Below are 21,247 nucleotides of genomic sequence, written 5' to 3' on the forward strand. Positions count from 1 at the left end.
GCACCACCCTGGCCGCCGAGGCCAACTGAGAGGCTGGGCCTGCCTGGGTCACACGTAGCAGCCGCGGAGCACAGGGGTCCGGCGGAGGAGGTGGTGAGCCGGCTGGAGGGCCTCGTCTATGGCTGTGGGAATATGTTCAGGAAGCCAGGGACAGCCAGAGGTTGCGTTTCCCGTGGAGGCTGCCAGGGTGATTGGGGACTTGTGTGACCCTTCGTAAGGTTGGCTCCCAGCTTCCTCGATGACCGATAGTATGTCCTTTCTGCTCCCCATTTGGGCGCAAAACCCAGCATTGACCTGGCAGAAAACCCTTATCACTGCCAAAGGGCTGGGTGCCCTTGGTTGGCGGTGGGGGAGGTTGGGATGGGGGGTGGGGCGGGGGCGTGGCACAGTCAGCCAAGGGGAGACTCCAGGAGAGAGTGGCTCAGCTGGACGGTCCTCCCCTCCCTGAGGCCGACCTGCAGCCTCCTCCCCAGCAGGATGCTCTGTCTGCCCTTTCTTGACCCGAGGTGGCCTTCTTCAGCTCGCCCCTCATCACCTCTCCCCATCTTTGACCCCAGGTCCCCAGCCTCATCCCCTCTGCTCCACTGACCCTGCTCAGTAAACTCCACTGCTTTTACTTGAAACAGGCCTGGGTTAGCTCCCAAGAGAGGGCTGCTGTAGCAAATGACTGTGAACTTGGTGACTGGAAGCAACACAGGTTTCTTCTCTGCTAGTCCAGGAGACCAGGAGACTGAGACCAAGGTGCGCGTAGGGCGGGTTTCTTCTGGAGGCTTCAAGGGAGAACCCCTCTCCCTGCCTCTTCTGGCTTCTGGGGGCCGCTGAGCTCATTGGCTTGTGGCCCCTTCTTCATATCACTCTGACCTCTTGCCTCCTTGGCCACGTCTCCTCCTCCTCTTCTCCGCCTGCCTCCTTCCTTTATTAAGAGAACTTGTGATTACCTTTAGGGCCCACTGCGGTAACCCAGGATAACTACCCTATCCTAACGTCCTTAACTTAATCACATATGCAGTCTTTTTTGCCACATAACGTTCTCAAGTTCCACCATGAGGATGTAGACCTCTGGGGGCCCACGTGCAGCTGTCAGAAGCCCCAGCTCCCTGACTTAGCATGAGGATTAGAGGCCCTTCATGGTTTACCCCTGACCACCTCCTGACCCCATCCCCAGGCCCACAGCCACCCTCCAGCCCCTTCTGCCCTCACCAGAACAAACCACTCTATGAGTTCATTCGCACGCACTTGCCGAGAATTTGCTACATGCCAGCACTGTTTGAGGGTGTCACATTGAGCCAGGCAGAGGCCCTTGTCCCGGGGGGATGTTATTCTAGGGTAGTGGTTCTCTGAATGTGGGCCCTCAGCTAGGAGCAACGTAGCTGACATTGGCCACGCTGCCTCATCCGTCCGGAGCTAGGATTCCAGCCCAAACCCATCTGACCTCAAAGCCAGGGTCTCTCCATGATGAAACGCTGAATGGACTTGAGTTCAGCCCAGACTCAGTGCTAGTCCCGTAGAGAGCAGATGGGAAGCAAGCAACTTGAGGCCCAGAGCAACTTAGGGGAGGGGCTGGAAGGAGAGCCTGTTTCTCTGAATCCCTGCCCAGGGCTCTTGAGTCCTTCCCTGAATACTCAGCCACCCTATGCTGTTTCCCAAGGCAGGGAGATAAGCTTTCTGAGCATCAGAGTATCTGTGTCTCTCTAGAGACGGAGTCTTCCACCTCCTTGCAGGGTCCCTGTGCCCACTGCCCTCCTCCCTGAAGCCCAGAGGTGGGAGTCAGAACTCAGGAAGAAGAGGTGCGGAGGGAGGCAGGGAGCCACAGGTGCCCCCTGCAGCCAGGCCTCTCCCCTCTGCCTCCCATCCGCCCTCCTTCCTTCTGCTGCTGGCGAGAATGTTTCCTCCGACAGGACGACCTTCAGCTCTGCCCCTGGGCACTCATCCTGACCCACGAGGCCCTGCCCTCCAGCTCGGCCCGCTCCCTGCCTCCTCTTCTGCACCCCTCAGCTCTGTCCCCAGGCTACGCCTCCCCACAGCACAGGACAGCTTCTCACCCCTCTTGGCACATCCTCTCTGTGTGGTTTCTGCTCCCCTAGACTGTAAGCCCCCTGAGGGCAGGCCCACGTCTGTGCTGGTTCCTGCCCAACACCTAGCACTGGGCCTGGCAGTGTGCTCAGCAGTGCTTGTTGAATGAATCAGTGAATGACTGAATGCGTAAATGTCTCGTCCTGGGTCCACAGGAGCCCAGAGAGGTGGCTAACGCCACCCCTGCTTAAGAGATCAGGGAACCCAGTCTCAGAGGGAAGTTGCTGGAACCTAGTGAAAGCTCAGAAATTCCTGGTTCCTTTTTCTAACTCTGACGTCACTAAAGGGCTTGCCTCCAACTAGCAGCATCAGCAGCAGGTCTGACTGGGGGATCCACGGCCTGCTGTGAATCACGGAGTCACCCCACATGCCCCCCAGGAGTGGTGAAAGGATTCTGGAATTGGGATGGGGATCCAGAGTTCAGACAGCCTAGATGTGGTTCATTGTGTCTCCACGCTGCCGTGACCCAGTTTGACCTGAGGTTGGGAGCTGGGGGAGGGCGGAGCTGGCTTTATCTTCTGCTCCAAGTCCAGTCTGGTCTGGCAGAGGAGGCTGGGATCCCATTAGCAGTAAAAAGTTTGCATGACTAATGTATACATGCTTCTTCTTAAGAAGCGGCTTTGCTCAGAAAGGAAGCATTGCATAATTTACCCCGAACTTGTCCACTCGTATCATTTGGGTTCTGAAATAGACTAAACTTTGGCACGTTGATTCCAGTATTTCTTTAGGGGCCTTCCTGAACACTCTTGGCACAGGTGCCCAGAGCAGCTGGTATCCTGCACCCTGCTCCCCATCCCCTTCCCACCCCCACCCCACCGTACCAAGGGGCCTCCCTGCCCCCTGCACTGGAGCCCTGCTGCCAGCTGCCTTGTCCCCCGCCCTCTGTGCCTGATGGTCACGCTGCAAGGCTAATGGGGTGTCTTCCTGCCTCGGGGTGGAACCTAGGGAACCTGATAGGAGCCCTGGTCTTCCCCTAGTTAGGGGTTGGGTGATGTTAGACAAGTCACAGACAGTCTGAGCTGCAGTTTCCTTACCTGTAAAGTGATGACTGTTATCAGACCTACTCTGCAGGATTGTGGGAGTAAAATGGAATCAAGGATGCCGGCGTTTAGGACACTTCCTGGCACGTGGCAGGTGCTTTAACAGACACGAGTTTTCCTTCTTTGCCATCCACCACTTTTCCTTTCTTCTCATTTTGTCTCTTTTCTGTCATTTTCTAGCTTTCTTGTGTATAGCGCTTTTGTTGAGACACGCTTCGCATACGGTAGGACTCACTCATTTCAAGCATACTTCCCTGGCTTGGAGCTTGTTCACCGAGTTACACTGCCATCACGTGTTCATGACCCCAGAGAAGCTCTGTAGCCTTTGGCCATCACCCCCCCAATCCCTGCGTTTCCCACCCCGCCGCGAGTGTCCTTCCTGTCTCCATGGACGAGCCTGTCCTGGGCGTTTCAGATGGCCCACGGTCTCCCGCGCCCGGCTGCTGCACTTGGCACGCGCTGCTCTGGTGCTTCCTGCATTTTCTGCCTTTCCTCACTTCCTTTCCTTTTCCCATTCTGCTCTGTGCTGTCTTTCCCTCCGGTTCCCCACTCCCTGCACGTCCAGGGTCCCTTCTCTCTTTTACCGAGTGCTCGGGCTTCCTGGCCGCTCCGGGTCGTTCCCGGCCCTGGGGGTGGGGGTCCAGGTGTGAGGCTGCCTCCTGGACCGCGCGGAGGCCTGCGTCCCCTCTCCTGCCTGGGTGAGCTGGGAAGGCCCTGCTCGGGCCTGGGGGTGGTGTCTGTGCTGCTACACGGCGGAGCACATGGGCTGCACCGAGGCGTTAATCCTTTTCGTCTTCTGTCTCTTCAGAGAGTTTGGGGAGTGAGACCCCCTCCCAGCCCTGGAGTCAGGGGAAGGAGAGCAGAGGGAAAGGAGGTGGGAAGCCTTTTACAGCCTCACAAGTCAAGGAGAATAAACCATGGCCCCCCAGGAGTCACTTGAAAGGTAGAGAACCGCTCAATTCCCGCCCTCTGGGGACGGCGCCTTTGAAGCAGGCTGGAGGCCCCAGCGGTGCCCGGCCACCCTCCCTCCCTTCTGCTGGCTTGGCACAGACCCTGGCGCCTGCCCTTTCCTGACCCTCCCTTCTGGCGCCTTCTGTCACAGGTCTGACAGGACTGCTATGGGGCTTCCTTCTCGGGGGCTGCAATGCAGAGGGAGGGGGGCCCGCCGCTAGCAGCTTTGCACCGACAAGAACAGGGTAAACACACTTGGTGAACAAATTAGGAGAAGGCCTTTTCTCCAGGGCACCCAGCCCCAAAGTACATGGCTTGGCGAGCAGAAGGAGGTCTGGATTTCAGCCCTGATACCCTCGTGCAGAGAACAGAGTCACAGAGAGGTCCTGCCCGCCTTCCAGACCCCTGGGAAAAGGCAGGGTGGAGGGCAGGGCTCAGCAAGCCTCTTCTTCAAAGGGCCAGACAGGATAAGTGCGTTAGCTCTTTGGTGCCTATGTTCCGAGGTAACCACTACTCAGCCCTGCTGGCATAGCAGGGAAGCAGCCCCTGACAATACAGAAATGAATGGTGCTGGCTGCCTTCCAATAAAACTTTATTTATGGGCGCCAAAATAGGAATTTCATATCATTTTCACTAGTCACAAAATATAATTCTTCCATTCACTTTTGCCAACCGTTTCAGGCTAGTGTCTGCCAACCCCTGCTCACTGTGTTGTTTAGTACCTCAGTCGTGTCCGACTCTTTGCAGCCCCATGGATTGCAGCCCGCCAGGTGCCTCTGTCCATGGGGATTCTCCAGGGAAGAATACTGGAGTGGGTTGCCATGCCCTCTTCTAGGGGATCTTCCCAACCCAGAGATTGAACCCAGGTCTCCTGCATTGAAGGTGGATTCTTTACCATCTGAGCCATGAGGGAGGCCCACGAATACTGAAGTGGGTAGCCTATCCCTTCTCCAGGGGATCTTCCTGACCCGGGAATCAACCCGGGGTCTCCTGCATTGCAGGCGGATTCTGTACTAGCTGAGCTACCAGGGAAGCCCCCAACCCCTGAGGTGGGGGAAAGGAAAGGGTGCTAGCATTTACTGGCTTTGTGACTTTGGGCAGGTGGCTTGCACTCTCTGAGCTTCAACTTGCTTATCTGCAAAATGGGGATTAAAATACCTCCCTGTGAGGATTTTGATGAGGCTCAGCACCAGTTGATGCAAAGTGCCGGCACAGGGTAGATGCTTGTAAATGCTGGTTTTTCTTTCTTTCCCGTTCTTTCTCCCTTCCTCCTCTCTTCCTTCCCCCCACCCTGCCTCTCCTCCCTTCCCTCCTGCAGCTCCCCTGTAAATGAGCAGCTGGAAAGTCCAAGACAGGCTCCGTGGACTTGTATCTCAGCTGCGCCACTGAAGCACTCAATTTGGACCCTGATCCTGAGCCTCGTGTCCCTTCTCTGAAAATGGGGGGCTTGGATCCATCTCAAGGGACCATTCCAACACTAATTATATATAAATACTAACAAGAGAGAGAAATTATGCCAAACCCCCAACAGTGTTTATGTCAAGAATCTTCTGGCAAGGGTGGGGAGGAACCTGTTTTTCATACTAATGAATTGCTCTGAGGATGAAGAGGCAAATTCAGTAAAACGTGTCTTTGTTGCAGCCTGAGCTTTGCGGGCAGGGTCATACACAGGTAGGGGTGCAGATGGGGTGCAGGATGGGGCTGCCAGGAGGGCCTCAGCCTGGCAGACGGGGGCCCTGGCTTTCTCACTGCCTCTGGCATGGACGGCTATGTGGTCTTGAGAAGATCGCACCTCTCTCTGGGCCTCTATGTGCTCATCTGAGAAAGAGGGCTACAGCTCCTAGCAGCTGTCCCTGCTCCTGACGAGACAGCAGTGGGTCACAGGCAATGCTGTATTCCTTAAACCCACAGCAGCTGTTTGTGGCAGCATCGGGGGACTAGGGCAAGGTGTGTCTGAGACCCACTGGGCATTTTAGGGAGTCCAGAGTCCCCGAGGCTCCCCTGGGGTGTGAGGACCATTCCTTTCCTGCCCGTTTTTGTGCAGAAAGATGGGGGCGGGGGTTGTCCTAGCTCCCCAAACTGGCAAGTGGCTCTGCTTGCCTACATCTCGTGTGGAAGGCTGCAGATTGCGGTGAGGACTGCAGGCGCTGGGACGTGTGGGCGGGCGGGTGAGGCCCGGGCCTTCCTCATTCTGGGACTGAGCGCGTGCCATCATCCTCTGGAGATGGGTGCTCTGTGTGCACAGCGGGACATTTCCCAGCACCCAGAGGTCTTGAGGAACTTCCCCTTTCCACATTGACTCGGGAGGCACAGAATATTTATAAATACTTCATCATCATTGAAATGGAACATGAAAGTTAAAAGTCAGAGAGAAACCCCCTTCATGGGGCCATCTTCCACAAGCCCTGAAGTCACGCTCGGTACTCGCTTTCTGTCTCTGTGAGCACATGTGGTCCTAGGGTCACAGCGACAAGAGGATCCATGCATGGACTTCTCTAAGCTAAGTCTCTGTCTCAGGGGCTGCTGAGCCTTCCTGGTTCACTCATTCACTTGCCCTTTAGAGCCCCTGCCCTGTACGGTGGGGGGGGGGGGGGCGGGGCGTGGTTAGAGGGGGTGCAACTAATGGAGTTCTCAGATGAGCTGTCAGGGTGCAGACACGTTGGGTAAGTGCAGGTGGGGGCCAAGAGGGCCCCGGGGGGCCCAGCCATTGGGCAAAGCCTCCTGGAAGGGGTGATGGCTCAGCGGACTCCTGAAGGACAGGCAGGAATTTTCTAAGCTGAAGGGAGGAGGTTGGAGGTGCCATTCTAGGCAACAGAGGCTGGAAGTTGGGGAGGAGAGGAGACAGGGACTGGGATTCACAGGGTCTGGGAAGCCCACCAATGCGCTTGAATAGAAAATGTACTTCCTTTTCTAAAATTTGCCCCCATTTGAAAAGCAAGACTGATCACCCAACCCCTCCCTCCTTTCCAGGGCTGGAAGAAAGACCAAAGGCATTCATGTCTGGCCTAGAACAGAAGCTTAGAGCACAGTGCTGAGGTGTAAGACTCTGTTTCATTCTGCTCTGCGTGCCCGTAGGCCACCACTTAACAGATGGTGGGGAAACGTACATTTTCCAGGTCAGGGGATCTCAGTCACTTCCAGTGGTAACCATGGTGACTTTGGAAGTGGAACCCCACCAACGCAAGAGTCCCTTCCCTGCCTGCTCCTTCCCTGCAGGGTAAGCTAAGCTCCCGGGGGCTGTCTGGCCCCCACAGAGTCTGTCTTCATCTGTGGCGCCCACGCCATGCCTGCTCCAGGCCCTCCGGCATTGCTGAGGACCAGCCACATCCTCCCACGGGCCTTGGCCTCTACCACAGGCCCCCACGTCACCCGGCAGGAAGGCCCCAAGGCCCAACTGCACACTGAGACTCACTGTAGGTCTGGGGGAATTTAAGGGCCTTCTGCACCCCCTTGGGAGCAGAGGAACTGGGGTGCAGAGTTCCGTGAAGCCTCCTCTCTGCCATGTCTGCAGGCGATCCCCCCTCACCTCACCTCCAATGAGCATTCTGACCCCAAAGGAGGGGCTGGGTCCAGGGCCCACTCTAGCAGGGAACTGACACCCAACCTCCTCTCTGGGTTGGGGGAGCTGCTCTTAACAAGGCTCCTGAAGGCTGGATGCCCTCGGACACTCCCACATGGCTCTGTTTCCCTTCTGGATCGTGGCCTGAATGGCAGGATAACCAGCCCAGGTGAGAACCCAAGCAAGCCCAGTGCATCTCCAAACAGCGTCCCCACTGCCCTGCCAGAGACACAGCGCCCAGGTGCCAGTGCGTCTCCAAACAGCGTCCCCCCTGCCCTGCCAGAGACACAGCGCCCAGCCGACACACCGGCCTGCAGTCAGCAACGGGCTGCAGATGGTGATGACCAGTACCCCCGCTGCCCTGCCAGGGGCTGAGGCTGATAGCGCCTGACAGCGCCTGACTGCCTGGGAGCTGGCTGACCTCAGGCAGGCTACCTCTCCATGCCTCCATTCCTTCAAGTGTTAAATGGACACGGGGCAGGTGCCCATTTCAAATGGGAGTTGCAGGGCTTCGCGGAGAGAACAGACCCACAGGCCCTGAGAACAGAGTCGCTCACTGCCGTCCTGGTGGGGGAGGGGTTGCCCGCGGAGCCTGAGACAGGCTGAAATGTTCCCCCGTGTTTGTATTTTGCCCTTGTCTAGGCATTATTTTTGCTATTATAAGCAATCCTGTGATGAACATCTCCATGCAAAGAACATTTTGTTTCTTTCTGATTATTTCCCTAGAAACTGAATTTCTGGAACCAGAATTACTGGTGAAAGGGGAGGGATATTTTCGGCCTGTTACACTTTGCTTAATTGTTTTCTAGCTTGGCTGTGCAGCGCAGGGGAGGGGGTCGCTGTCAGCCACTTCTGACCGTGCAGCGGGGAGGGCCCTGGAGCCGCTGTGAGGGGGGCTCACGAGGACAGAGGGCCTCCTCAGCAAGGAGGAGAGGGCTCTGCCATTTAGCCTGGACAGGGGCGAGAGAGGAGGGGAGCAGAATGCGCTGAGGAGGAGCCATCAGGGTGCCCACATCCAGGGCTTGAGCTCTTCAGAGACTAGAGATTGTACAACGTGTGAGTTGAGAGTTACGTTTTATTCGGGCAAAATGAAGACTGTAGCCGGCAGGACAGCATTTCAGACAGCTCTGAGAAGCTTCTCCAAAGAGGCAGAGGGGAAGGTCAGAATGTGATTCTGGTGAAGGGAGTGCACCTGCAGTCAAGCACAATTCTTTTTTTTGCAGAAGGGTTCTGCTAGTCACGAGGAGCACTATCACCACGAAGGATTTCAGGGCTTTCTAGACATGAGGAGATGCAAGAAGGAGGCTCACGGAATCGGCTCCTGAGAGTGTCCATCTGAACACCTGTTCTGCCAGTTTTTCCCAGGGCAGAGTGCCTCAGTGACTTTCAGAGTTGCCTCGGGTACCATGGGTTCTTTGTCCATGGCATCCACTGGCGTGAGTTGGGGGGAAGGCGGGGGAGGGGGTTACTTCAGTTTTTAATAAAAACGCCAGTTTCAGGCTGAGGATTGAGCCAGCCAGGCAGTCTCACATGGAGGTTACTGGAGGGCTGGAGCACCTGGGCCGGGTGAACACCAGCTCCCCCCAGGACTGGGGAGGCCTGAGCAGGGCCCATTGGACGGGGCGGATCCAAGGCGGGGAACTCCAGTGGGCGGCAGAGCTGCGCTCTCTCAAGCCGCCTCCACTTACTTGCTGTGCTAGTGACTGAAGGGTTTTGGGAACTCCCTGCACTGCTGGAGGTACGAGTATCATAGTATCAAACATACCACATGGATACTATGAGAGCTGTGTTAAGGCTGACCTGTGATCACTCCCATCCTCTATTATTCTGCCGCCTCATTTATCAGCAGAGGCAGAGGAAGGGTTGAGCGGAAGGAGGGCTTGCCACGCCTTTATGTGTCCTTGAAGCAGCAAAACCAGTGTGCTGTGACATGCCCAGCGCTCCTTACCAGCTGTGTGACCTCAGATGGGTTTCCTAACCTCTCTGTGCCTTTGTTTCCCCCTCCATCAAATAGAGGTGGATGTGTGAATTAAACTGAGCCACTATTGACAAAATGCCCAGAGCTGGGCCTCGCTGTCAGCTGGCTGCCCTCAGGGCCCAGAGCACGGGCTTCGGACCTCGCCACTGTGGCACAGAGCCCTGTTCCTCCACCCACTGGCTGTGTGACCTTGGTTAGGTCAATTGCTTAACCCTACAAAGAGCCAGTCCCCTCCTCTGTAAAGATGTGGGTCGTGGGGCCCCTGTGGCACGCCAGACTGACAGTAAGCGCTCAGTGTGACTGTTGGCTGAGGGCCTTAAAGAGGACCCCAGGAAACCAGCAGAGCCCAGCCCTGGAGCCACGCCTCCCCCTGTGGGGGTGCACACTCCCTACCAGAGGGGAGCACTCCCCCCTACCCCCGGGGCTCCTACACCCACGGGCAGGTACAGTCACACTAACCCATGCAGTCAGCAACTCCTGGAGACCAGCCAGGCCACGCTATAGCTGAGACCGTACCTTGGTCAGTTCAAAACACTCCCCAGGCAGAAAGCCCTCAGCGGTGCTCAGGTGCCTGTCAGCTCCAGCAAGGCCAGGCTGTTCCCGCCGCTGAAAACCTTTCCACTCCCCTCCACCGTAACTTCAAGTTCCTTTCTCTCCAGCTGACCTAGACTACTCCAAGTTCTCAGAGTACGACACACAGCTCGTGCTGCCTCCCTGGGCCTCGAGAAACTAGCCACCTTTCTAACCACCTGTTCAGTTTCCACTCATTGCCCCAGACCCGATTCCAGTGATGTCTGCTCACACACACATACCCACTCACATCCTTGAGCACCTCGAGACCAGTGACCTTGCCCTGGCCATCTCTGCATCTCTCATATTAGCTCTCTGTCGTACTGACATGGTCTGGCCCTCAGAAAGGGAGTGGGAAGGGATCAGAGTTGGGAGTCTACAGCTGTTGGTTCACATTTGAGCTTTGCTCCTGAGTAATCTAGGGGCATCACTTACTCGCCTGGAGCCCCAGTTTCCTAGTCTGTGAAACAGGACACCTGCCCTTACCTTGGAGTGCCACTAACTAGAAAAAGGATGCCAAGCATGCCGCTCAGGACCCAGCATGTGAGCACTCAGTAAAGGCTCACTTGTCAGTCACTTACTTACTAGTCATTCACCAGTACAACTCATGGATGCTGGCTGTGTTACCAGGCCGCGGGGGTTGCCGCCGGGGGTGAGTCACCACCAGCCCTTCCCTTGAGCTCTTAGTCTGGTCCCAGGCTGTGGCCTACCAGCATTTAGGGGTGTGTGTTCTGGGAGGTCTCTAATCAAGATCACTTTCAGGAGCCTAAATACCCTGACCCTCACCATCCTTTCCCTTGTCACAGGAAAAAAACTAAAAAGGGATAATAGTTTGTGACTCTTACTTATTATCTCAACTTGGTCCCGGGGAGTTCTGTGGGTGTCTTATCTGTAATGAAAATGAATGCTGTGTTTGCAAAGCTCCTGCAGGAAGCCTTTGCCCAGCTTGCTCTTGATGTTTGAAGGACAGACAGAAAGCTCCATCTGTGGACTCAGTCTTGAGTGCCCACTACCCTGGCCTGGCCCTCCTCTCTTCAAAGCAGACTGGGTTTACTTCCAGAAAATTATGAGAATGCACTGAAAAAAAAAATCAGTTCTTTCATGAGTGAAGGGCGGAAGTTTGGTCGTTTCAGCCAAATATTGGGTAATACTGGTTTGTGATAGTAAACAGTTCAAGGGAAATAACACTCATGCGAGTGGGCTCTGGTAACTTGGCATCTGGGAATTTCTGCCTCAAAGCTTATTTTAGGACGACCAGAAATTAAGTCTCCTTGGAGAAGAGGGTCCCCTCTGACTTTCGTAAAAGCACAAGGCAAGGAGTCAGACACGTGGTTTGTAGTGACTCCCAGGGTACTAGAGGGTCACTTCCCCTTTGTAAGCTCCTCCACTTCCCTCTTCTCAAGAACGAGATAGGACTTTCCAGGGAGCCGGCTCCCAGGATGTAGGTGAAACTGCCCGCCTGGGTGTGCCGGCTCTCCTAGGTGCTTGCGTGTGGGATCAGCAAGGGTCTGGGTTCAGGGGCCAGCCCAGCCTTCAGCACACAGACCCTCAGTCACCAGTCCTTGCTGACCCTCAGGGCAAAGCAGCAAACGGCTGTACCCATCGCAGGAAAGAGAGGAAGAGGGAGAGGAGACGAATCTTCTAGAATTCCTCAGCCTTTCCCTTCTCCCATCCCTTCTCCTGGCTTCCACAGCCTTCCCCTGGGATCGTGCCCGTTTCACAGATGAGATGAGTTTCAGCAGGAGGTGGAACTGTCTGAGACCGACAGCAGGGGAGTGAGGCAGCCTCAGCCCGAGTGCAGGACTCCAGCTTCCAGGTCTCACATTTGGTCCCAGTCAGCCCAGCACAGGGCTGGTGTTCAGCAGGCATTGGCTGAAAGGCTGCCTCTCGGTCCCGAGGCCCCAGCTCAGAGTGCTCTTCTGGGCTGGTAGCGGTGGGAAGGCAGAAACGAGACCAGGAGGAGACACCGCCCAGAGGCCTGCAGGCTGCCGCGCAGCCAGGGGCAGAGCTGCCGTCCAAACTGAGAGTGACTGGGCCTTTCATTCATTAGCTCACACACACGACTGAACCCTGCTATAAACTTGGACAGTGGGGTAGACAATGACAGATCCTACACCTGTCTGTAGTCTGGGAGACAGGTAAACTGATCGTTAGCCCAAGAAGGTTAGGGTCTTGGCAAAAGGGTTCTAGGAGGCAGGAGGGAATCAGCAACCTTGGGAGACCTCAGAGACAACTCCGCAGAGGAGGCTATGCTGAACAGAACCTTGAACCACTCCAAAGTGCACAGCAGGGAAGACAACGGAGTTTCAAGCGATGGGGACGACACGTATAAAGGGGCAAGTATTCATAAGAAATAGTGGATTCTCATATGGGTGTGGTGGTTCTGTGTGATAACTTGTACTCTAAGAGGCAGAGGGTGATTGGAAAGGGCAATAACACTCATTGTCTGTGGTCCTCACAGTAGTCCTGTGAGCTCGCTACTTACTGTCAACATATCTCACAGATGAGGAAACTGAGGTTCAGAGCAGGCCAGAGCACAGCTTCTCACTGAAACTGAGTTCTGACCACTGGTGGCTGAACATATTATAGTGCCTTCATGAGAAAAGTTGGAGATTCCAAGGCCTTTCCTTAGGAATGCTATTAGGACACTTAAATGCCATTAGCAGCAACCCAGTTATAAGAGGCTGGGATTGGTGGAGGTTGGGAACTGGCTTAGAACTGAAGAGATCAAGAGTAGCTTCAAGCTGGACTCAGCCACTCAAATGTCTTCATAACTTTGTCTTTCTCCAGCTTGCAACTAGTTTCATCCTAGGCTGCTTCATTTTCAGTTAAAGTCTCCCTGGGGTGCCACCAGAAGCTCCAGCTTTACATCTTGCCAGCTTAGTACCCACCCTCCATGCAAAATACGCCCCTTTCCTCCTGTTGCAATGGAAAGTTTTAGTTGTATTGGCCGGTTTGGGTCATATCTCTCCCGCTGTGCCCAGAGCTGGAGCCAGGGCAATGAATAAGAGGTGAATCTCGCCTCACCCACATGGATAGAGTGAGGGAAGTTTGGATCCCAATAAAGAATCCAGGTACCATTACCAAAAGAAGGGGAATTGACGAGGGGAAGGTAAAAATGAGGTGTTTCCATAAGCCGCTACTGAATGGCAGATACTTGGTTATGGGCTCTGCTAAAACCCCATTCATGTCTTCTAGCTTCACCTGTCAGGGCAAAAATGGGCCAGGAAGGAATATTAACCCTACTAGGATCTCTAGACATGTGTGATGTTAAGAAAGTCTACCTAGGATGGGAATCCAACTTCTCTGGCATGGATGGCAAGCTAAGTAAAGGCGGAGGGGCTGCATACCACCAGGCCTTGTGAAGTGAAATGTGCATGGTAACAATCTTTTAAAAGAGGATAGAAATTCTGTGTGGTGAGGAGCAAACAGAAGGAGGACAAAAGGCTATTTAAAACAGGCCAAACAAAAATAAAAAGACAGGAAATTTTAGAAAGGATGGGACAAATATAAAGCACAAAATCTCATTGAATAAATTAGTCAAAATCCATCAGTAATCATAGGTAATATAAGTGGAATAAGTTGTGCCAGTGTTTAAAAAGTGAAGGTTGTCAGATATGATTTTTTAAATCCAAACAAATATTTTTACAAGAGATAGACTTAAAGGAAACAAGACTCTAGAACGTATAAGGAAGGAAATATAAGGTATACTAGGCAAATAGTAACCAAAAGAAGTCTGGGTAGCTGCATTAATATCAAAGTGAACTGTAAGCAAAAAGGATTACTAAACATAAGGATGGTCACCACCTGTTGAAAAAAAGATTCAGTGTACTAGAAGGATAAGAATTCCAGACCTGTATATACCAAATAAGTTTGCTTCAAAAGGTAAAATTGACAGAACTTTAAAGAGAGATTAATCATTAACATGAACAATATTAAGAATGAAAGGGAGATACTATTATAGATTTTGCAAAGGTTAAGAAAGATAATGAGAACCCCTGATTAATTTTATGCCCCAAACTAGGGTAAACTCAGATGCAGTGAACAAATTCCTAGCAAAACAGAATTTGCCAGAACTGACTTGGGAAGAAATAGAAAAGGTGAGTGATCCTACAACCTCTGAGTAGTACTTGGCTTTGCTAAGGAGTTCTGCCAAACACTCAAGGGAGCATCATTCCAGTGCTGCTCAGACTCTTCAGAGGGGAGAAAGGAGGAAACTCTCCTGTTCATTTAATGAGACCAGCAGAGTGTAAATTGAAAAAGACGTCTGCGAGGGAAGATCATAAAAATGAGAAACAACTCAGATGCCCATCAAAAGGGGAACAGATAAATAGACTAGAGTATCTTCCCATGCTGGGGTACCTTATGGCAGTGAAAATGATCTGCAGGTCCACATGTGAACACAGCACAGTCCCCAAAAGATAATGTTAAACAACCACTTTAAAAAAAGGTAGTACATTAAAACCAAAACAAAACAAAAAACCCCTAAACCACGACTCCATTTATATAAAAGTGAAATGCTGGTGGAACAACACAAAGTATTATTTACCAATACATATAGGTTTGCTGAAACAAGTCAGAGGCTGGTAAATTCTGCCACTTAACCTGAGAGGTGGTTACGCTGGCATGCATTTTAATATTTTAAGCCACACATATGTGTTTTTTATATAATCTCTTTGATGTATTTTATTTAAAAATATTTAAGGGCAGAATCACCATGTAGCAAAAAGATCTATCTGAGTAGAGGAGTTATTTGAGATGTTTATTTTCCTCTTCTTACTAGTCTCTATGTTCTGAATCTTTTACTATGAACATGTGATACTTCACAATCACATTATTTTAAGGGATTTTTAAGCCTTTTCAGAGATGGGAGGTAGTTTCATAGCCTAGAGCTATCCTGCCTTCCATAATTTTACTAATCTCAGTGAAAGTCATTTTATCACACTTCAGGCTCCATCTGGTATGTTAATCCAAGGTTAGATCCCTGCCTGCTTGGTCAAATATGTACCCTGCTGGCATGGAGAACTGGAGCCTCTGAAATGCCAGGGATGTGACCTTGACGTGCAGGTGAGGGTGGGGCTGGCCAGACCCGTGGCGAGAGGCTGGGCCAGGTGAGGCCTCCAGCACTGGCTGAGCCGGGACACGCCAGGCGCTGAGGGAGGCTCAGGTGTCAGCTGTGTCCCTGTCCACAACATCTTACAGAGTCACAGCCATATCACAGCGCCACTCTGAAGGACCCTAAGAGGAGCGATGGTGCTCTTCTTTCTCTCTCTGGGGAAGGCAGTGAGTTTGCTTCCTCTGGTGGCCAGAATCCCTTAACAGATCATGGCTAGAGCTGAGACCAGGCACAAGCTTCTGTAAGACATTCAGAGAGGACCTGATCTCAGCACCAAGCGAAGGCTAGCTCCCAGCTTGACGCTGGATGCGGAAAGCCACTGCTCCAGCAGCCTAGGCAGGGAAGCACGAAGCTAGGTGGCAGCCGCTGCCTTAGACAGAGCTGCAGCCAGATTTTGCCTGCCCTGGAGCTGCAGAAACCTAGGCAGAGTCTCCAGGGGCCACGGGTGAGCCAGGGTGGGCCAGGACTTGCAAGGACACCCCCAGAACCACAGCTACTGGCAGATCCCCTTCCCTGTGCAGCCCACGGTCCTCTCCCAACTGTATTACGTGCACCTAAGATCTCCACACCCCTGGCTGTTTTCACCAAAATAAATTGATAGGACTTTATATTATCGCCATAAACGGAAATCCAGTATCACTTGTGGAAAATGGAAGTGCTTGTGCACGCAGAAACAGTGACACAAGAAAATGCCCCCCTAGTCTGTCCAGATTTCACTGCCTGATTAAAGCTCCGAGCCTGCCCTCGCTCCGGGCTATAAAGCGAGACCTGCATGCTGGGTGCTGAAAAACAGGCCCGCCGTGTGGAGCCGTTCTCTCTTGACCTCAGAAGGCTCTAGATAAAAACGATACAGGAATTCTTACTCACTGAACATAGTGGAAGGAAAAGGCAGGTCAGCCTTCCACACTAGCATGCAACAGGCAAGGGACTTTTGTATCCCTGGATGTGGGGGACATCCTTTCTGAAAATGTACATCAAACACTTGTTACAACCTTTCTTCCGGAGTGTTTGGCTAACTTTCCTTCAGGGAACTTCAATCAGCTTGACTCAGCAGATATTAACTGAGGACCTACTATGTGCTGGCTGCTCAGTAGGAGTTTGAAAGGCAAGCGCCTTTCCTCCAGCGACCACACGTTCTAATGGGGAGGCAGACGTATTCACAACCGGTTTTAATGCAAGGCTAAACAAGTCTTTGTGTCCTCTCCCAGCCTTCCCCCCGACTCATGCAAAACAGGATGTAGGTGTTCAGGAATCATTTCATTCAGACACAGAAAGAGCAAACATTCATTGGGTTCAAACTATGAGCCAGGCAATGTATGGGATACTTGGAGACATATTTTATAACTCTAACTTGACCAAGGGTACACAGCATCTTAGAAGCCAAGTTGGGAGTTGAAAGCCAGTCTCCTGAATATTCCCCCGTGTTGGAAGCCCTGTTGACGTGGGAGGTCCCACCACTCCCCCACCCCGAATTCTGTCCCATCTCACCCCACCCTCCCCAGGGCCCAGCTGAGAAGAAGCAAAGGCCAGAGGCCAGGTCTGGCCCACTGGCCTTGCTGTGGAGCTCACTTCAACCCGCCCTGTGCTTGTATGCCCCCAGGAATCCAGCACGGTCCCGCGCTGCGTGCTCCAGCAACCTTCTCAGCTGCTGCAAGAGCCTTTGGGCGCTTAGGTTCCTCCAGAGACACGGGGGAGGCCCCTGGGAGGAGCAGCCAGGGGCGCCACTGTCAGAGGAGCCGCCAACAACACCTGCCCAGGAATCGGTGAGGACGCTGCCCTCCAAGACGGCTAGACCCGGCCCCAGGATGCTGAAGATAACTGCTCCCCAGCACCATGATTTGACTCCCGGAGCCACTAAGGACCCCAAAGCCCCACAAACCACAGAGAACACACCCTGGCTCCAGTCTGGGGACTCCCAGAGCACACGGCAGGTGGGTGCTGGGGTCCTCGGCTGAAATGGAGCTGGCCCGCCCTGCGCTGGGACTCCCCTGGGTCCAGGTCTGCCGAATCCCACGGGTTCAAAGCTCGCGTTGGTGCTGGCCCTGAGTCACCAGCAGAGACGGCGGGACTGCTGAGGACCTGTGTGTGTGTGCAGAAACACGGGTGCCGTCTGGGCACCGCAGAGGGTGTTGCCATCCCAGCGCCCTGTGGGATGCAGGGAGGGAAGGGTAGGGAAGGGAAGGACGTCCGTCTTTAGTGAACACCTTCTGTGTGCCCGGTACTTCCCCTGCGTCGGCTCACGTCGTCCTTAGTACGCGCGCCAGGGATCAGGGGTGGAGACAGGCTCAGAGAAGTGTGGGGCCGCTCAGCTAGAAGGTGCGTCTCGCGCAGGACGCTTGAGAATCGCTGTGGAAGGAGGGAACAAACAGATGAACAGGAGGATGGGTAGAAATCCGGGCCTCCAGCCCATGCTCTTCGACGGGACCCTACCCTGCCTCTGCAGAGAGGCCTCGGTAGTTCCTTGACTCAGCAGACCCTCCTGGAAGCCAGGCTCCGATCCAGAGCCTGTGGGGAGGGGAGGGGGCGCCCTTCATGCTGCAGTTCTGACTCTCTCTGGTGCTTTCCATCAAGAAGGAGTGGCGTGGAGCAGATTTGCTGGGGAAAACGTGAAGGGCAGCAAGGAGGGTCAGGTTGGGGGAGGGGGACCCAACAGGCTCGAGTCGGGAAGTTGGCCCCGGCGCGCCCTCTGCTGGAGGCGGGGAGACCTGCGGCGGCCTCCTCCTTGGAGCAGCCCCTTACTCACTCTGTTCCGGGGGCACCGCTCCCCTTTCCTACTTTCAGGGTTGTTGAAGAGACCCAAGGAGGTGGAGGAGATGAGGGTGTCCATGGGCTCCCTGCAAGACCACTGCCCCTCCCTGAGCCCCCTCTTCCCCTGGTTGCAAGACGCCCTCCTGGGGTCCCCCTCCCCACCCACTCATGCCTTTTCAGTCCCCCTCCCGAGGCTTCACCCTGGCCATCGCCCAAGGCTCAGTCCGGAGCCTTTGCCTCTCACTGCCGTTCCTCACTCTCTGTGGCCCCATCAGCACTGCCGAAGCTACCAGGAGGCTTAGCTCGAAAATTCCTCACAGACGTGTACCTTCCAGGTTCCCCTCTCGCTGTTTCTCAGCCTCACCTGGAGCATGTCGGCCTCTGCACCTTGACCTTTGCCCTGCATCTGCTCCTGCTCCAGAATCCCCCTCCTCAGATAGAAATCTGACCATTGGCCTCAAAGGTCCGTCTTGGCCCCACCCTCCTCCTGGCTCCTCAGGCTCCACGCTCTGGATGGACTTAGCTCCCGCGTGTTTCCACCTGGTTCTCTCACCTGCCCGGCCCTCACTTGGTCCCGCTGCCATCCCCTCCATCAGGAAAACGGGAAAGCTTCCTGCATTCCCCACTGGCCCACCCCTCCCCTCCTCCAGCCGGAGTGGGCTGTGCAAAACGCAACCGCGCGGAGAAAGCCAGCCCACAGGCCCCGCGCGGTGGGCCCTGGTGTGCCCTCCAGCCTCCTCCTTCCCCCGACTCTCTCTTTTACCTCTTCACCCCAGCCCCACCGGCCTTCTCCTTTGGGTTTATTTATCTCACTGCTCCTTCCAGCTACACCTGGCACAGAGCTGTTTCCATCACTTGAAAAGCTGCTCTTGTCCTTTCAGCCACGGGATCTCAGCTGAAATATCGCTTTTCAGGGAGTCTTCCAGAGCCTTCCTTGACTGTCCCTATTGGGTCTGGCCTCCCACCCACACCCCTGGAACTGTCCTCGGAAGCCATGGGCCTGCCTGCCATGCCTGTGTGGCCCCCTGGCCCTTGTGTGTCAGTGAGCCCTGCCTGTTTCTGTTGACCATTGTGTGTCTAGCTCCTCGGAGACTGTTTGGCCCACGTAGTGGGAGCTTTAAGCAATTTCTCTGCCGATACACCTGAAGGCACGATTTGCCCCAGGGTTCTCCAGAGATGCTCAATCTGTGGGCTGGATTCCTCTGGAAATCTCAGAATCCCTCTCTTGGAAGTTTTCCCAGGAACCTGAGACAGGTGGGTCTCTATGTCACGGCCCAAGTAGATGGAGCATCAGACGGGTCTGGCTGATCACAGACTCAGCTGGTCGGGGCTGACGTCAGGGTGCCTACGCGCCGCCTGCCACTGCGGACCATCCTCTGAGCTGCCCGCCCTCCTGGAGACCCCCCGCATCCCTTGCTGGCTGCAGAAGTGGGGCGTGCGCTGCCCAGAGGAGAAGCATCTGCACTGCGCCCCCAAATCCACATTTCATCAGGATGTTCCAATAAAGCTATCAAAACAGATGCTGCCTTGTGGTTTTATTTTTTAACTTCCTGGTGAGGAAATACTCCCCAAACTTCATCATACAGTGTGTCTTGATTTAGAAAAAGGATTATGATAAAATGTTGGGGTAGAAGCCAACTGAGAAATTGCCTTGAAAGGTAAAAGAGTCCTCAGCAAAAGAGGCCTTGTCTTGAAACATCGTGTTGGAAATGAAGGACAGGCTGGTCAGAAGTTCAGAGCTTCATCTGTCTCACCTGGTGAGCCAGGTATGTGGTAGGCCCTCGATCAGTGTTTGCAGAAGGGAATATTTCTGAAATTGCCAGATTCAGCGATGCCTTTGTTAGGCGGGAGAGAAAGACATCTTTAAAATGGAAAACCTGTGAATCAAAGAAGTCTTCTGCAGTGGAGAGTAAGTGAAGCGCTAGTGAAAAACCAGGTCAAGGATTATGTGCAAGAAATGATTCCCAAAGGCACTCATGAAAGGGCTTGGAAAAGGGAGGGCGGGAGCTGACCAGAGTCCAGGTCACTGTTGGAAAAGCGGTATCAGCAGTGAGGAGCGTTTCCTGGGGTGGAAGGAGGAGGCTGTGGAATCCTGAACCCTGGGGGGCCTTGCAGAAAGACACACCAAGACATACCTTGATGAATTCCCACAGGAAACAGAGAAGGAATCATTTGAGTCATCACAATCAAAGCTTACAGGAGCTGATCTGCCTGAAATGGATTTTCATATATTTCAGAGCAGAGAAGACAAAGTGTGTTAAGGGGTCCTTGGGGAAGATGAAAGTGGCAGAACAAGGCAGTCTCTAGATAATGTCAAACAGTTCTATGTAGGCGGTGTAAAAAGAGTGAGGAGGTGTCTGCTGAAGGAAAACTCTGTCTGTGCTGAATATTGGGGCACTTTATAGAAGCCCAGCCGGGGCCAGAAGCCTGGGGACCGCAGTTTCCAGAATCTCATCCCAACAGGTTCAGATTCCACCAATGGGAAGTGGAGGAGAAGCAAAACCACTGTTGCTAAGTAGGCCAAAGAGGGAGGGGCAAGAGGAGAGGAAGGAGGCGCTGGGAGGCTTGAGCACGGCTGTGGGCCATGGAGCAGAGCGGTTCCAGATGGAGCTGCATCCAGGAACACTGCCTCATCCTGTGAGTAGTGGGAAGGCTTCGAAAGGCCTGCATTGAGAGGGAGCTGATGAAGTCTGTTTTACAAAAGAGATCTTTCAGAGTCCAGCTTGGGAAGGGGTGAAGGCAGAGTGAGCAAGGACAGCCCCACTTTGGGGGTGGGGGAAGGAGGTGTCGATAGTCACATCAGATCTACCCTAGACCCTACAGCAGACTCCAGGCTCCAGGCCGGGTACCCGAAGGAATCAGACCCCTCCCGCCCTCCAGAGAGATGGGCTGATGCCTAAACATTGCCAGGAGTCAGAGAAGGAATGGGACATGAAGGCCAGTGTTGGGATCACCCAGAGAGGAAAATGTGTGTGTGCATAGTGTGGAAAGATGTGGACCAAAGCAGCTGTGAACTTCTAAGCGGAAACATTCATGGCGCACATGGGACTGTGTTTAAACTCAGGTTAGACACTTGGTAGGCAGTAGACTGCTCAGAGCCCTTGCCTGTGTGCTTAGCCGTGGCCGACTCTTTGTGATCTTCTGGACTACGCCCGCCAGGCTCCTCAGTCCATGGCATTTTCCAGGCAGGAGTACTGGAGTGGGTTGCCATT

The 21,247-nt window shown here is 53.9% G+C and overlaps 1 protein-coding gene across 6 annotated transcripts in view; it reads left to right on the forward strand.

Moving 5' to 3' along the window:
* The window catches only part of HRH2 (histamine receptor H2), a 49,352-nt gene extending 29,797 nt beyond the window's left edge, over positions 1 to 19,555 (forward strand). The window contains exons 3-4 of one of the 6 annotated variants that reach the window (XR_001918610.1): positions 7,035 to 7,864; positions 7,922 to 9,759. Coding sequence is in view for 2 of the 6 variants with exons in the window: in XM_018053706.1 (XP_017909195.1) it covers positions 16,888 to 17,242 (355 nt within the window). In the remaining 4 variants the exon portion in view is untranslated. Of the gene's footprint in view, positions 1 to 3,921; positions 4,057 to 5,382; positions 6,629 to 7,034; positions 9,760 to 16,887 lie in introns of those variants that run through there. The other 5 variants (XR_001918611.1, XR_001918612.1, XR_001918613.1 and 2 more) reach the window with 5 other exon arrangements.

Source organism: Capra hircus, chromosome 10 (genome assembly GCF_001704415.2).
Source record: "Capra hircus breed San Clemente chromosome 10, ASM170441v1, whole genome shotgun sequence".
NCBI classification, from domain to species: domain Eukaryota; kingdom Metazoa; phylum Chordata; class Mammalia; order Artiodactyla; family Bovidae; genus Capra; species Capra hircus.